Raw genomic sequence first — 17,586 nt, forward strand, 5'->3', positions numbered from 1 at the left:
ATTTGCTGTTTTTTGAGTGCCTACAGCTGAAAATAACTAATATCAGTAATTATGATGGCGTGTCCTGAACTCCTACAGTCATATTGTTCTGTTCTTGCATTCATGGTATACAGTATTTACTTCTTCTGGTCTTTTATTTGGTGAAGAAAGCACCATAGTGATGAATAGATACAAAATCATAGCCAAGATAGTGCACTGTATTATGTCCTTACATTTTCTCCCCCAGCAGGCAAAGCCTTTGTTTCCCCTCACTTCTACTTTAAGTCAGAAAGAAAGATAAAGTCTAGGGCTTGTTTTTGGTATGTAGTTTGTTTCAGTTGTGCTCTTATATTCAGTAAAATGCATAACTATATTAGTCTTAAGGGTAATAATAGCTTCATTCTACTTAATAATGTGTATATCCTTATAAATACCACTTAGGTCAAGGTATAAAAAGTTTCCAGTGCCCAATAAGTTTAACTTGTGCTTTCTTTAGATCTATATAGCAGCACCCCATAACTCCACCCATTTCCACTATGCTGACCTTTATCTTCATGGAGTTTGTATGGTTTTATGTCTGCATTTTTTTGCTTAATGTAGTGTCTCTGAATCTCATACATGTTGTTAAGTATAACGATACTTCTGTTTTATTGCCGTGTAATATTCTTTTATACATATACCATAGTTAATTATCCATGCCTTTGGTTGTTTTGTTTTGTTTTTTCTTTTTATAGCCTCACTTGTGGCATAAGGAAGTTCCTGGGCTAGGTGTTGAATCAGAGCTTCATCTGAAGCCCTATGCCACAGCCACAGCAACACCAGATCCTTAACCACCTGTGCCAGCCTGGGGATCAATCCTGTACCTCAGAGCTCCAGAGACAGTGCTGATCCCTTTACACCACAGCAGGAACTTCTCCCTTTGTTGACAAACATTTGAGTTTTGTCACATTTTTCATGACAAGTTCTTTTTGCTTCTAGTGTTATTGAATAGACTGTATGTAAATATTAACCTGCAATTACTTTTATAAAAATTAGTTTTATGAGATATTATTTATAAACAAAATACACTTCTTTTTTAATAGTAAAGATTATGGAGGTATGACTTACAGTGAAATTCAACCTTTAAAGATGTACCGTTTGAGTTTTGAAAAATGTATATTTTAGCAGTCATATTGTACACCATTTCTTTCCTCCAGAAGTTATCCTTTCACCCTTTTGTAATCAGTCCTCTGATCTGATTCTTGACTCTATAATTTTGTCTTTCCATATGTCATAAAAAAAAACAGACTGCATGTAACCTTTTGAATATGACTACTTTTACTTAGTATAATAATGCTTTTGAGAGTTATACATATCTTTGCATATATCATTTGTTTTTATTGCTGAGTAGTATTGCATTTTATGAATGTAGCACAGTTTGTTTATTCATTTATCAGCAGATGGTCTGTTTCCAGTTTGGGGTGATTTGCTTACAGGTCTTTGTAGACATGTTTTTACTTCTTTTAATTAGATAACCAATTTATTTCCCCATTTAATTAGCTTTGCCCTTTTTTTGAAAGTCAGTTGTCCAAGTGAAATAAGTCAGAGAAAGTCAGATACTGTATGATGTTACTCACACATGGAATCTAAAAAAGCCAAATTCACATAAACAGAAACTATAATGACAGTTACCAGAGGGTTGTGGGTAGAGAAATGGGTAGGTGTTAGTTAAAGGGTATAAACTTGCAGTTTGCTCTAAGTTGTAATAAAAATAAAATTTCATCAATTGTTTCTTTTCTATATATCTTTAGTCATGTAGCATTTTTAATATAGTATGCAAAATCACAAATGTAAAGTAGCTGCCTTGCTATTTGAGATATCACAATATGATTTTAAAAAATCTTACTAGGTAATTCAAGTGGCATTCTGTGACTTCATTTACTATAGCATACACTATGGCCTCACTTTAAAGGCTTTAAAAGGTAACATGTCTCCATAATTGTCATTTTCAATGATAGACAAAAATAAATAGGGTTTTTAAATTATGTGTAACTCTACCTGCAGAATTTTGTTGTGTATCAGGATTCATTCTCCTTCTTAAATTACTTTTATGGATCAGGGTTGAAGTTTATTAGGAAGACTACCATGCTGCTGACTTGGTAATTCTTTGTTTTTACATCTTAATTACAGAGAAAGGCTTCCTTTCCTTTATTCCTATTTGCTCAATTTTATAGCTTAATTTTTTATTTATTTGTTTTCTAAAGGGTATAGAACAAGGAAGCTACAAATCAGAAGAATAAATTATCATATTTTATGTGTATTTATTCATGGTCATATCTGGCAAATACTTCAGTGCTCCATCCTGTCAGTGGTTCAAGTGCTATAAACCAAGTGATGTTGGCATTTGCTTTTCTCTTGCAGATCTACGTTTTCCTTCTGTTTAGTCCCTCTGTTCCTAGATGCCATGGAGTTTTATAAAACAAGAAAGGGCTTTTCCTTAGGAATGTTAGCTAGGGGGAAAATTTTAGCAGATGACTTATAGAAGAATAGAATACTTAATGTTTTCTTGAGAGAGTATTGTCTGTTGCTTAGGCTCTTATTTTATTGAAATAGCTACAGGATATATAAGATAAAGTATAGCTTAAAATATTATGGTATTGGTCATTCTCGATTTGTAATAATTAGCAGTGGAGGAATCTTTTTTAGATTTTTTGGACGAGGAGACCATAGACCATCAAGCTACCTTAGAAGTGTTCTGTTAGGCATGATAACAATACACAAAGGCTAATATTTAAAATGTCTGTAAAACATTATCAGGATATTAATACATAACTCAGTATGTAAGATATAGTCACTTTTGGTCTCCAAATAAATGAAATATTTAGTAGTATACATTATGGTGCCAATGGTTCACCATTATCATTCTGGTAAATTCCACATATATGTTGAGTTTTAGAAATATTGCTGTAGTCTTTTGTCTTGCTTAGTTTTGATGAAGTCCTGTTGGAGCTATAGTTTGACTAAATAACTTTCTTGAAATGACTTGCCCATTAAATTGATAGCCATTAATTGCAATTGAGACTTTCTCTTAATAGCACCTATTATTTATGCTGAATCTTCTCTTCTGAGAGCAATTACTTTCAAATATTTTTCTCTGCTCTTGTGACAATATGAAATTTGAAATACCTTAGTCAACTAGATCGTAGTAGAAACAGTGTGACAGTATGGTGCTCTTTTTTTGGACTACCAGTGTCTGAATTCTAGCTCTGCCAACTAAATGTAAGTTGGTGGCAGTGCTGAAATGGGAGAATTTTGAGGGGCTGACTAGTGCAGAAACCAGCTAATTAGGAAGGAAGCCGTGGTAGTGTCCTGAAGCCCTTTTTATGCCAGGAAGTAACTTTTTGTTGGATGATGGAGAGTTCTGAGGAGTGGCCTGGGTAGTGGGCAACATTTAGGGGTTTTGGGTGGCAGCTAGTTACCAACCACAGTGGGAAGTACTTCAGTATTGCAACAATTGATATATCTGTACTGGTGCATATTGGCTCAGAATCTGCCTGAGCTGCATGTTAGGCAAGGGAAAGAATGAAATTCAGAGATAGAATCTTTGACTAACCTGCACCTATAACCCTGTGTGTCACACTCCAAATATCTGCCTGTCTGATAAAGTTATGTACTTATTATTACCTAGTTTCTACCCTTCTTAGTCTATTCATCTTGTGCTAGCTTCCTGCTGCCTGAAACATCCTGTCCTAATATTGCTTGCAGTCATCTTAATTTAAAGGGTTAATCTAGGACTAGTTAATGTCACCCAGTTAGTAGTTTATTCAGGAATAGTTCTTGTCAATAGCATCTTTGGAAAACAAAGGATAAAAATATTGCCGCATATTTGAATTCTCCTAAAGTTGCTTTTTGGTGTTTATGTAGCATCACTTAGCTTGCCAAGGAATTCATATTCCTGTTTGATTTACCAATTGTTAGTTTCCTAGAGGTGCCATACCAAAGGACATAAACAGGATAGCTTAAAACAAGAAATTTATTGTCTCACAGTTCTGGAGGCTAGAAGTCCAAAATCAAGGTGTCAGCAGAGTTAGTTCCTTCTGGGAGCTATGAAGAAAACTGTTCCAGGACAAGTTCCTAATGGTTTTCTGGCAATCTTGTGTTCCTTTGCCTGTAGATGCATCACTCCAATAACTATTTTCATCTTGGCTTGGTGTTCTCTCTCTTTCTCTTTACATAGTCTTCCGTTTGTGCATGTCTGTGTTCAGATTTCCCCTTTTAATATCATTTAATTTGGCCAGTTTGATTAATATGTGTCTTTGAGTGTTCCTCCTTGGGTTTATTTTAAATGGTACTCATTGTGCTTCCTGGATTTGAGTGAGTGGTTCCTTTCCCATGTTAGGGAATTTTTTGGCTGTTATCTCTTGGAATATTTTTTCTGTCTCCTTCTCTTTCTCTTCTCCTTCTGGCACTCCTATAATACAGATGTTGGTACATTTAATGTTGCCCCAGTGTTCTCTGAGACTATTCATTTGTTTTCAATCTTTTTTCTCTTTTCTGTTCTGCATCCATAATTTCCACTAATCTGTCCTCCAGCTCACTTATTCGTTCTTCTGCCTCCTGCGTTCTGCTGTTAGCTGCTTCTAGTGAATTTTTTATTTCAGTTATTGTATTTTGCATCTCTTCTTGTTTAAGTTTTATATCTCATATCTCTTTGGTCAGTGTTTCCTGTAAGTTATCCATCTTTGCCTCTGGTTTATTTCCAATGTCTTGCATCATCTTCAGCATCAACAGTCTAAAGTCTTTCCTGGAGGCTGAGAATCTCCTGATCACTTAGCTGATTTTCTGGGGGTTTTTCTTTCTCCCTCACCTGACTTATAGTTCTCTGTCTTTTCATTTTTATAGGTTTTTGGCATGGTGACCTTTTTACAGATAATAGAGTTGTAGCCTCTGTTACTCCTGGTGTCTGCACCCCTTGTAGCTGAAGTTGGTATAGGGGGGCTTGCTGTGTGCTTCCTAATGGGAGGGACTGATGCCTGCACACTGGTAGTTGGAGCTGATTCCTGTCCCTCTGGTGTGTGGGGCTTTTTCTCTGGATGGGATTAGAGGCGGCTGTGTGCCTAGGGGGTCTTTAGGCAGCCTGTTTACTGATGGGTGGGGCTGTGATCCCACTCAGATTGTTGTTTGGCCCGGGGCTTCTCAGTGCTGATGGGTGGGACCAGATTTTCCCAAGATGGCCACCTCCAGAGAAAGGCATGGGGCTGCTGGATACTCCTGAGAGCTTTGCTTCCAATGTCCTTCCCCCACAACAATCCACATTCACCCCTGTTTTCCCAGGAGGTCCTCCAAGAACTGCAGTCAGATTTGACCCAGATTCCTATGGAGACTTTGCTTTGCCCTGGGACCCAGTGCATGTGAAAGTCTGTGTGTGCCTTTTAAGAATGTGGTCTCCATTTCCCCCAGTCCTGTGGAGCTCCTGTGCACAAGCCCCACTGGCCTTCAATGCCAGATGCTCTGGGGGATCTTTCTCCCAGTGCCAGATTCCCACATGTGGGAGTTTGATGTGGGGCTCAGAACTCTCACTCCTGTAGGTGAGTTTCTGTGAACCAGTTACTTTCCAGTCTGTGGGGCTTCCCACCTGGGAGGTATGGGGTTGTTTATATGGCATAATCACCCCTCCTACCTCTTGATATGGCCTCCTGTTTGTCTTCTGGAGTAGGATATCTTTTTGAAGGTTTCCGGTCCATTTGGTTGAAGATTGCTCAGCATTTAGCTGTAAATTTTGTTGTTTTTAGGAGAGAAGTTGAGCTCCATTCCTTCTATTCCACCATCTTAATCCCATCCCCTCCCCCCTTTTAATGTCAGATACCAGTCATGTCATGTAGGATTAGGGCCCACCCTAATGACTTCATCTTAACTTGACTATATCTGCAAAGTCACTATTTCCAAATGAGATTACATAATCTCATTTGAAATGAGATTACAAATAACATCTTTTTGAGGGGACACAGTTCAGCTATTACCAGTATTAAAAATTTGTCTTTGTGTCCATGATAGAAGTTTGAGGACATCTGATATATTGGCTTTTGTTGTTATTTGTTTTAAATATCTGAAAATTTTCTTAAATTCTAAAGAGTTTTTTTTTCTGAATGACGTAACATACACTGGAGACCAATAATCATCTAGATTACCTGCTATTTAATAGTCATTTCCTGTAGATATATCTACTACTTTGTGAAAATATTTTAGCTTTTGAAATTTTAATGTAATTAAATGATAATATGATACATGACAACTTGAAGTCTGAATGCTACATATACTGTTTTTATTCCCTTGTGGAAACCTTTCTGGTAATGTTTGTACAGTCTAGCCATGGTACATTCTTTTACTGTACTCCTTCCTTAGGCAATAATTAAACTCTTATTTCCAGAAACCTTCCAAAAGATAACAAAAGTCTTATATATACTATTATAATATGTTGTATTGTCACCAATTCTTCATTAGATTTGTACATTTTTCTTTGGAATCTTCTTAAAATTCTTCAATTATGTTGTATTCGCAGGTATGATTTCTGATGGTCTAAAAAAAATCACATGGAGAATTCTCTACTTTAAATGAAAATCATTGGGAAATACTAGATGAGCTATAAACATTCTTTGCCACCTTGTGTATACTAATAGTGTAAACATGTTTGTATAGGTTTTGACTGGATCATCTCATCAAAGTTATTCACCTGCTGGCTATCAAGATTTCGGTAAATGGGAATCAGTGCTGAAAATAAAAGAAGGACTACTAAGGCAGAAAGAAATTGTAATTGATCGGTGAGTCCTTTTTTTATTACTAATAAGTATTTCAGGCATGTAGAAAGGTAGGTTAATAAGACAAATATCTTTGTATTCACTATGTAAAGTTTAAGAATTAGAACCTTACAAATACATGGATGTCTCATGTCAGCCCCAGGCCTTTTAAGAACCACTCTCAGAACTGAGAGTCATTTGGTTGGTCTGTCTATCTGTCTGTTTTCTTCCATCCTTCCATTTATATTAGAGTAACTCATTATTTGGGAACTCCTCGTTATCTTCTTTGTACATGTAGCAAGTTAGCTTCAGTGCTAATAACTATTAAAGCCGGTGTCTTTGTGTTTTACACTTGGGAAACTATCAAATTGGAAAGCTACTTTAAAGTAGTAGTTTCCTTTAACTAATATATGTTAGTTCTGAAGGCACAGAATTTATGAAAATCATGAATATTTAAAATTAATGACTTAGGAGCTGTTGCTATGGCGTGATGGGATCAGCAGCATCTTGGGAGCACTGGGACCAATATCCGGCCAAGCACAGTGGGTTAAGAATCCGATGTGGTCACAGCTGTGGCTTAGTTTGCAACTATGGTTTGGATCTGATCCCTGGCCTGGGAGTTCCATATGCCATGGGGCGGCCAAAAAAAAAAAAAATTAATGACTTAAAGATAAAAATTTTAGAAATTTGTGGGGACATTCCAAAAAGTTTGCCTATTTGAATACCAAAGTTCTGAAAAAATTATTTTGAAATTAATCTCCTGATTATTCTGAGCAAAAACCCTGAATATTACTTAATTATATTATTTATGATGTATATTGGTTCTCTATCATTTATGTAATACTTTAGGGATAAACATGTTATATATCATGCTAATTGGGAAATAGTGTGAGGAGGCATTTTTTCTTAATCAGTGCCAGTTACTGCTGATTTTCATATGCTTATATGGGCTAAAAGTAGTAGATATTTTAGTGTTAAAATTAAATCCTAACTCAAACCTTTAACTATATTTAATAGTTGAAATTTCAAAAGATTTTGCTTAGAAACTTACCACTGTTAATCAAGATATGCTGGAATATAAACTAACATGTAGACACCTGGACTTCTTTATTTTCCGCTGTGTTCTCTCGAACACAGCCTGGCACACAGCATATGCTTAGAGGTGGATACTTCCATACTTGATAAATGATTGAAGATAGTTTTAGTTGATTTTATGAAAAAGTTATTTTAAAATATTAGATATTTCTAGTACAAGTGAATTTTATATATGAATAATTATAGACCCATTTGGATACATATTTTGAACATTTATAATTTAATTCACCAAACATACTTGAAATTAATACTGTTTTTAAACAGACCAAAATTCAGACTTATTAATATGAATACTTTCCCTGAAACAATCAGGATCAATTGGCTTTTATTATTTTTTAAGCATTACTATTCTATTCTATTGGGTATAAGTTAATAGATGTCTTGGTCCACTTGGGCTGCTATAACCAAATGCCATAGACTGGGTAACTTAGAGACAACAAAAATTTATTTATCCTACATCTGTAGGCTGGGAATTATAAGATCAAGGCACTGGCAGATTCATTATCTGGTGAGAGCCAACTTCCTGGTTCCATGGCCATCCTTTTGCTGTAACCTCACATGGTGGAAGGAGCAAGGGAGCTCCCTGGAGCCTTTTTTGTAATGGCACAAATCCCATTCATGAGCACTCTGCCCTCATGACCTAAGCACCTCCCCACAGCCCCTACCTCCTAATACCATCACATTGGGCATTAGGATTTAAGGTATGAATTTGGAGGGAGGGGGGTTCAAACATTCAGCCTATGGCAGTGAGAATGAAGAAAATTATTGATATAATCTATCAAAAATATATATTTGTCAGTTTTATATGTTGTAGAAAGATACTAAGGAAATAACCCAAAATCATTCAGGTTGCTCAGTTGGCCAGTTCTTCATCTATTCTCATTTATTGGACCCATGGTAGCTACAGTTATCAGGTAGGAGTTGGCTGGTCTAGGCTAGCCTCACTGGATGGTTTTTTTTTCCTCCATGTGGTTTGTTATCCTCCAGTATTCTAGCTAAGTTTTATTCATACAGCGGCTGGATTAAGTTCAAAGAGAAAATGAAGCATATGCGTTCTCTTGGAGCTTAGGCTCAGAACTGGCACAAAATCACTCCTCTGTGTTCACAATTGCATGAGAAAAAATGGATTTTTTTGTTTCTTTAAAATGCATATAGCTTTTGTAGATTTTGAATAATTAGGTCAAAGCAGATCAAATGTTAAGGAAAAATAACTACTATAAAAACTATTGCTAAATGTGCCCCATCTCAAGAGAAAAAGCATATAGGTTAATTCCAAAAACAGCTCAGAAGAAAGAAGGAAGCCTGATTTCTAATTCTTTATATCTGACACTAACTGTTTCAGTGATTCTGAATAAGGTATTTGACCTTCTGCATATTGATCTGCTCAACTGCCTGAGTACAAGAGTTTCACCACATAAATAAAAATGAGGTTTTTTTTGAAGCTCCCTGTTTTAGGCAACTCTCCTCTCTCACCTAGTTTATAGCAAGAGGAATAAATGAATAAATGTATGTAAAAAACCCTAATACAGTCTGATGAATAGTGGCCATCAGCAAATAGTAACCACACATATGTTTTGTATGTATAATAGTTATGTTTACATGCATGTCTTTCCTCAGTAGACTCTTTGCTCCTTCACAGAAATAACTGTTTCATGTACATTTCACTACTCATAATAGGTACTCACCAAATGTTCAGGCAGAGGAAATAGCCTCATTTTAATGAAAAAGAGGTTAAGGTTGTTGGTTAACCTATGCTATTACTGATACTAGTGGGAGGTCTTGTAATGGTTTCCTCTTTGAAATTTTATAGCTTTTACCACTGAATATAAGATATAGGGGTTAAGTTGCTGCATATAATGTAAGATATAGGGGTTAAGTTAGTGCATTTAAGCCTGATCTAGAGAAGAACCCTTCTGTGGTGACAGCTGAGTTAATGCTATTAGTAAACGATATTGTCAGTGTAAAGGAGTATTCTCATTTTTTCATTAATTGCAGTTTACAATAGAGTATGTACAAACTGTAAGATTTTGTTCAGTAATAAAGATTCTGACTAGCCAGTGTTCTTGGTCCTTGAGAAGGAGATTCTAAATCTTTGGATTGCCTTTTTCTTCACAAGCCCCTGGAACACACCTGCATTTATCCTAATGAGGTAGTGCTTGGACCCTAGGGAGCAGCTTCAGGATGGGGGCTGTTCACCAGAGAGACTAACCTTGTGATCAGAGGATTGGGTTGGAACTTTGAGCCAGTTCAGCCTGCAGGGAGAGGAGGAGGCTGGAGATTGAATTCAATCACGTGGGCAGTGATTTTATTATAGCACATGAAATGGTATGTTAAAAACTCTGGGAACTCCCCAGATTGGTAGCTAGTTGGTTAGAAGTGTGTGTTAGGGATCCCATCTCAGTCTGGTATCTGAAGTGAGGCTTTCTTTTTGGGGACCCTGCCCTTAAAGCTGTGGAGTCTCATGCTAACCTAAGTTGTTTAGTGTTAGAATTGAATTTCATGCAATATGGTGGTTGACTTTGAAACAAAATAGGTTTAGAAAATGATTTTTATAATACTTTATACCTGGGTATACAGAACCAAAATAAGTTAGAAAAACACTGTTAAAACTGTATTTAAATAATCAGATAAGCTGATTAAAAATATTCAAATCTTATTTCAACAGTTGTGGTGGAAAATAAGTATGTAAAAAAAAAAAAGAATGTATATGGATGTATGGCTGGGTCACTTTGCTATGCAGCAGAAATTGACAGAGCATTGTAAATCAACTATAATAAAAAAATTTTAGGAGTTCCCGTCGTGGCGCAGTGGTTAACGAATCCGACTAGGAACCATGAGGTTGCGGGTTCGGTCCCTGCCCTTGCTCAGTGGGTTAATGATCCGGTGTTGCCGTGAGCTGTGGTGTAGGTTGCAGACGCGGCTCGGATCCCGTGTTGCTGTGGCTCTGGTGTAGGCCGGTGGCTACAGCTCCGATTCGACCCCTAGCCTGGGAATCTCCATATGCCGCGGAAGCGGCCCAAAGAAATAGCAACAGCAACAACAACAACAACAACAACAACAAAAAGACAAAAGACAAAAAAAAAGAGAGCTAAAAGAATTCAGTACCACTAAACCAGCTTTACAACAAATACTAAAGGAACTTCTCTAGGTGGAAAAGAAAAGGTCACAACTAGAAAAAAAAAATTTAAAAAAGAAAATAAATACGGCTCTTGCATTATGGGGTCCATCTCAAAGTAAAAGATGGACTACAAATTGCCATGCACAAAATCTCATATGTTAATTGATTTTATCTTTGAGGTTGGAATTTTAATAACTTTTAGCAACCATGATATGTACACATAGGTCTTTAAAAATTAAGATCAGTAGTTCCCGTCGTGATGCAGTGGTTAACGAATCCGACTAGGAACCATGAGGTTATGGGTTCGGTCCCTGCCCTTGCTCAGTGGGTTAAGGGTCGGGCGTTGCCGTGAGCTGTGGTGTAGGTCGCAGACGCGGCTCGGATCCCGCGTTGCTGTGGCTCTGGTGTAGGCCGGTGGCTACAGCTCTGATTGGACCCCTAGCCTGGGAACCTCCATATGCTGCGGGAGCGGCCCAAGAAATAGCAAAAAGACAAAAAAAAAAATTTAAGATCATAAGTCCTAGCTTATAAAGCAGATGAATTAGAAGGACATTTAATGTGAATTCAATTAAAAAAATCTGCAATAAACCAAAGAATTCACCATTGATTATAAAAATTTACCTAGTAAAATTGTAATATGATTTTACTTCCACATGTAATTAAATGAGAAATATATACATCAATGAAGCCTCAGATGATAGATAGCATTTTTTAGCTAAAAGTATTTTTATTAGTATGGAGCATGATAATGTGAGAAAAAAGAATGTATACATGTGTGTGTAACTGGGTCACCATGCTATACAGTAGAAAAAAAATATATTGGAGAAATAACAATTGATTACAATTAAAAAATTTTACAAAAGTATTTTTAATTAACGTATGTACATTTTTAGACATACACTATTACGCACTTTATAGACTACAGTCTAATATAAATATAACTTATAAATGCACTGGGAAACCAAAAAATTTATGTGACTGGCTTTATTTTGGTGGTCTGGAACCAAACCTCTAGTCTCTTTTAAGTTCTGCCTATAAATGCAAAAGCTATCCTTTTAGTATACTTTGGGAGTATTTTCAAACTATACACTTGGCTTTGTTTGATAGGCCTGCCTGTGGATAAATTGAAAATTCTGACTAGTCCAAGAAAAATTAATCTCTTTTCATAATTTAAAAATACCAAGAAAATATCTTCAGAAGTACATTTCAAAACTAAAGCCCAGAGCCATATTTTGTATTTGCCCAAAATTAATTAATGTCAATTGTGTAGGGTAAAGGTAAGGAAACAGATTCTTTACAACTGTGTTTTATCCCTTATTTATAGTACTAGAAGTAGTTTGAAAATATAAGCTAATGAAATAGAGGGGGGTATGTTTTCACATAGTAATGGGTTTTTCCTTTTAAGTGCATTCTTTTGGAAACGGTTTGGGGAAAAAGAAAATGTATGGAAAATTATAATAAAATTTCACTGGTTTTCCTCTTTCTATGCTACACTTTTGGTCATCTGTTCTTTTATTCTAGTCTTTCTCTCTTTGATAATGCATGAAGAATGTCTCCTTGATAACCATCTCTGATAAATTATTCAAGATGGCCACTGAGCATAATTTATTTGGTGATAATCTGTAATGGTTTTAAAAGCCATTAATGATTTTCAAAACTCTCAAGGGAAACTATTCTCAAAGACCAAATTTAATTAGAAAAGGCAAGGAGGAGTTCCCGTCGTGGCGCAGTGGTTAGCGAATCCGACTAGGAACCATGAGGTTTCGGGTTCGGTCCCTGACCTTGCTCAGTGGGTTAACGATCCGGTGTTGCCGTGAGCTGTGGTGTAGGTTGCAGACGCGGCTCGGATCCCGAGTTGCTGTGGCTCTGGTGTAGGCCGGTGGCTATAGCTCCGATTCGACCCCTAGCCTGGGAATCTCCATATGCAGCGGGAGCGGCCCAAGAAATAGCAACAACAACAACAACAACAGACAAAAGACAAAAAAAAAAAAAGAAAAAAGGCAAGGAACCTTCTCAGAAAGTAGCAGATAAACATTTTTGCTTCAACTAGAGACTGATTTGTGCATATTATTGTTTCCTGAGTGAGGTACAAGATCAATGCATTTCTAGCTAGGTTTGGTAGCATAGTTGTTTTAGCAGCTCCTTGATTTCTAATATTTTAACTGTCTTTTTTTCCAATTTTCAAAGGCCATGTTTTGAGGTATTCTTCCTGATGCCTCTCTTGTTATGCAAGTGAAAGTCCCCATCCTGGTCAGGATCCTACTTTCTGTCTCAGGCAGAAGACACATCCCTAGAAGCAGCTCCGGCTTTCCCTTTTTTCGCCCCCTGAAATTTGTGGTATAAAGATCCCATAACAAAATATATTTGAAGAAATTATCGCAAAATATATTTGAAGAAACTTCCCAAATCTAAAGGATACTGAGTTCAAGATACAGGAAGCAGAGAGTCCCAAACAAGTTGAACCCAAATAGACCCACACCAAGACACATTATAATAAAAATGGCAAAAGTTAATGATAAAGAGAGGACCCTAAAGGCAGCAAGAGAAAAGCAAAATGTTACCTATAAGGGAACCCCCATAAGGTTATCAGCTGATTTCTCTACAGAAACTCTACAGGCCAGGAGGGAATGGCAAGAGATATTTAAAGTGCTAAAAGGAAAAAATATGCAACCTAGAATACTCTATCCAGCAAGAATATCATTTAAAATAGAAGGGGAAATAAATTTTTTTCCAACAAACAAAAGCTAAAAGAATACAGCAATACAAAACCCAGGTTAAAGGAAATATTGAAAGGGCTTCTCTAAACCAAAAAGAAAGGATGATTGAGGAAACCACAATCAGAGAGCAGTCACTCAAATAAGCCCGCATACAGATTTAATCATGAACATGTTTAAAAGAGAATAAAATTAAAAAGAAAAAAAGAGTCATCAAAATCATAAAATGTGGGCAAGGGAAGTAAGGAAATTAATAGACTCTTTGTTAAAAAAATTTTTTTTGTTTGTTTCTCTTCTTAATTTTAGTATAGTAATGAAGGACCATCAGGCTAAAACACACGATTATAGGAAGGGGTTAGCATACTTAAAAAACAGGGCACTCACAAACCAAAACCAAACATTGCATTTGCAAAAAATGAAAAAAAAAAAAACAACACAACACTCAAGCAGAAATAATCAAGAGACCATCCAACCAAAAAAGGCAGAATGGAGAACCATAGAATGAACTGGAACAGGAGGTTTTAAAATGGCAATAAATAATCATCTATCAATTATCACCTTAAATGTCAATGGACTGAATGCTCCAATCAAAAGACACAGAGTGGCTGAGTGGATAAAAAAGCAAAAACCTTCAATCTGCCGCCTACAAGAAATTCACCTTAGGACAAAGGACACATATAGATAGAAAGTGAAGGGGTAGGAAAAAATATTTCATGCCAATAGACATGACAGGAAAGCAGGAGTTGCAATACTCATATAAGACAAATAGACTTTAAGACAAAAGACATAAAGACAAAGAAGGACATTATTTAATGATTAAGGGATCCATCCAAGAAGAGGATATTACTATCATCAACATATATGCCCCAAATACAGGAGCACCCAGATACACACAACAAATATTAACAGACATAAAAGGAGAAATTGATGGGAATACAATCATAGTAGGAGACCTTAATACGCCACTCACACCAATGGACAGATCCTCTAGACAGAAAACCAATAAAGCAACAGAGATCCTAAGGAAACAATAGAAAAGTTAGACTTCATTGACATCTTCAGGACACTACATCCAAAAAAATCAGAATACACATTCTTCTCAAGTGCGCATGGAACATTCTCAAGAATCAACCATGTATTGGGACATAAAGCTAACCTCAACAAATTTAAAAGTATAGAAATTATTTCAAGTATCTTCTCTGATCACAATGGTATGAAACTAGAAATCAACCACAGGAAAGGAAATGAGAAAAAAACCTACTACATGGAGACTAAACAACATGCTACTAAAAAACCAATGGGTCAATGAGGAAATCAAGAAGGAAATTAAAAACTACCTTGAAACAAATGATAATGAAGACACAACCTCTCAAAATCTATGGGATGCCACAAAAGCAGTGCTCAGAGGGAAATTTATAGCGATACAGGCCTTCCTCAAAAAAGAAGAAAGATCTCAAATTGACAACTTAACCCTCCACCTAAACGAATTAGAAAAAAAAGAACAAAAAAGACCTAAAGTCAGCAGAAGGAAGGAAATTATAAAGATCAAAGAGAAAATCAATAAAATAGGGATTCAAAAAACAATAGAGAAAATTAATAAAACCAAGAGCTGGTTCTTTGAAAAGGTAACAAAATGGACAAACCCCTGGCTAGACTCACTAAGAAGAGGAAAGAACCCAAATAAACAAATTAGAAATGAAAAAGGAGAAATCACAATGGATACTGCAGAAATACAAAAAAAAAAAATAATAAGAGAGTACTATGAACAACTATATGCCAACTAATTTGATAATCTGGAAGAAATGGACAATTTTCTAGAATCTTACAGCTTGCCAAAACTGAATCAAGAAGAAACAGACCAACTAAACAGACCGATCACTAGAAATGAAATTGAAGAGGTCATAAAATCACTCCCTACAAATAAAAGTCCAGGACCAGATGGCTTCACAGGTGAATTCTACCAAATATATAAAGAGGATCTGGTGCCCATCCTCCATAAACTTTTTCAAATGGTTGAAGAAGAAGGAACACTCCCAAAGACGTTCTATGATGCCACCATCACTCTAATTCCAAAACCAGACAAAGATACTATCAAAAAAGAAAATGATCAGCCAATATCTTTGATGAATAAAGATGCAAAAATTCTCAACAAAATCTTAGCCAACCGAATCCAACAACATATCAAAAAAATTATACACCATGACCAGGTTGGGTTCATCCCAGGTTCACAAGGATGGTTCATCATACGCAAATCAATCAATGTCATACACCACATTAACAAAAGTCAAAAACCATATGATCATCTCAATAGATGCAGAAAAAAGCATTTGATAAAGTCCAACATCCATTCATGATCAAAACTCTTGCCAAAGTGGGTATAGAGGGAACATTCCTGAACATAATCAAAGCCATTTATGACAAACCCACAGCAAATATAATACTCAATGGAGAAAAACTGAAAGCCTTCTCACTCCAATCTGGAACAAGACAGGGATGCCCACTCTCACCACTGCTCTTCAACATAGTTTTGGAAGTCCTAGCCACAGCAATTAGACAAACAAAGAAATAAAGGCATCCAAATAGGAAGAGAAGAGATAAAACTGTCACTGAATGCAGACAGCATGATACTATATATAGAAAACCCTAAGGACTCAACCCAAAAACTACTTGAACTGATTAATAAATTCAGCAAAGTAGCAGGATATAAGATTAACATTCAGAAATCAGTCGCATTTCTGTATAACAACAATGAAATGTTAGAAAAGGAATGCAGAGACAATACCTTTTAAAATTGCACCTCAGAAAATCAAATACCTCGGAATACACCTGACCAAGGAGGTAAAGGACTTATATGCTTATATCAAAGAAATTAAAGAAGATGTAAAGAAATGGAAAGATATTCCATGTTCATGCATTGGAAAAATCAATATTGTAAAAATGGCCATGCTACTATTCAATACAATCCCTATCAAATTACCCATGACATTTTTCACAGAACTGGAACAAACAATCCAAACATTTATATGGAACAACAAAAGACCCAGAATTGCCAAAGCAATCCTGAGAAACAAAAACCAAGCAGGAGGCACCAACTCTCCCAGACTTAAAGCAATATTACAAAGCCACAGTCAACAAAACAGTGTGGGTACTGGTATCAAAACAGACAGACAGACCAATGGAATAGAATAGAGAACCCAAAAATAAACCCTGACACCTATGGCCAATTAATCTTTGACAAGGGAGGCAAGAACATCAAATGGGAAAAAGAAAGTCTATTCAGCAAGCATTGCTGGGAAACCTGGACAGCTGCATGCAAAGCAATGAAACTACAACACACCCTCACACCATGCACAAAAATAAACAAAATGGCTGAAAGACTTAAATACAGCACAAGACACCATCAAACTCCTAGAAGAGAACATGGGCACAACACTCTCTGACATCAACCTCAGTCTCCCAAAGCAACAGAAATAAAAACAAAAATAAACCCATGGGACCTCATCAAACTGAAAAGCTTTTGCACAGCAAAGGAAACCCAAAAGAAAACAAAAAGACAACTTACAGAATGGGAGAAAATAGCTTCAAACGGACAAAGGCTTAATCTCTAGAATATATAAGCAACTTATACAACCCAACAGCAAAAAAGCCAATCAATCAATGGAAAAATGGGCAGAAGACCTGAATAGACTCTTCTCCAAGGAAGATATACAGATGGCCAACAAGCACATGAAAAAATTCTCAACATCACTGATTATTAGAGAAATGCAAATCAAAACTACCATGAGATTCCACCTCACACCAGTCAGAATGGCCATCATTCATAAGTCCACAAATAACAAGTGCTGGAGGGGTTGTGGAAAAAAGGTAACCCTCTTGCACTGGCTGGTGGGAATGTAAACTGGTACAG

General features: G+C 36.3%; 1 protein-coding gene across 1 annotated transcript in view; it reads left to right on the top strand.

Moving 5' to 3' along the window:
- Positions 1–17,586, top strand: part of CEP85L (centrosomal protein 85 like) — a 164,335-nt gene that overhangs the window by 81,795 nt on the left and 64,954 nt on the right. Inside the window, 1 exon segment of the mRNA XM_047759656.1 lies at positions 6,655–6,776. Coding sequence (XP_047615612.1) covers positions 6,655–6,776 — 122 coding nt within the window.

Source organism: Phacochoerus africanus, chromosome 2 (genome assembly GCF_016906955.1).
Source record: "Phacochoerus africanus isolate WHEZ1 chromosome 2, ROS_Pafr_v1, whole genome shotgun sequence".
Taxonomy (NCBI): Eukaryota; Metazoa; Chordata; class Mammalia; order Artiodactyla; family Suidae; genus Phacochoerus; species Phacochoerus africanus.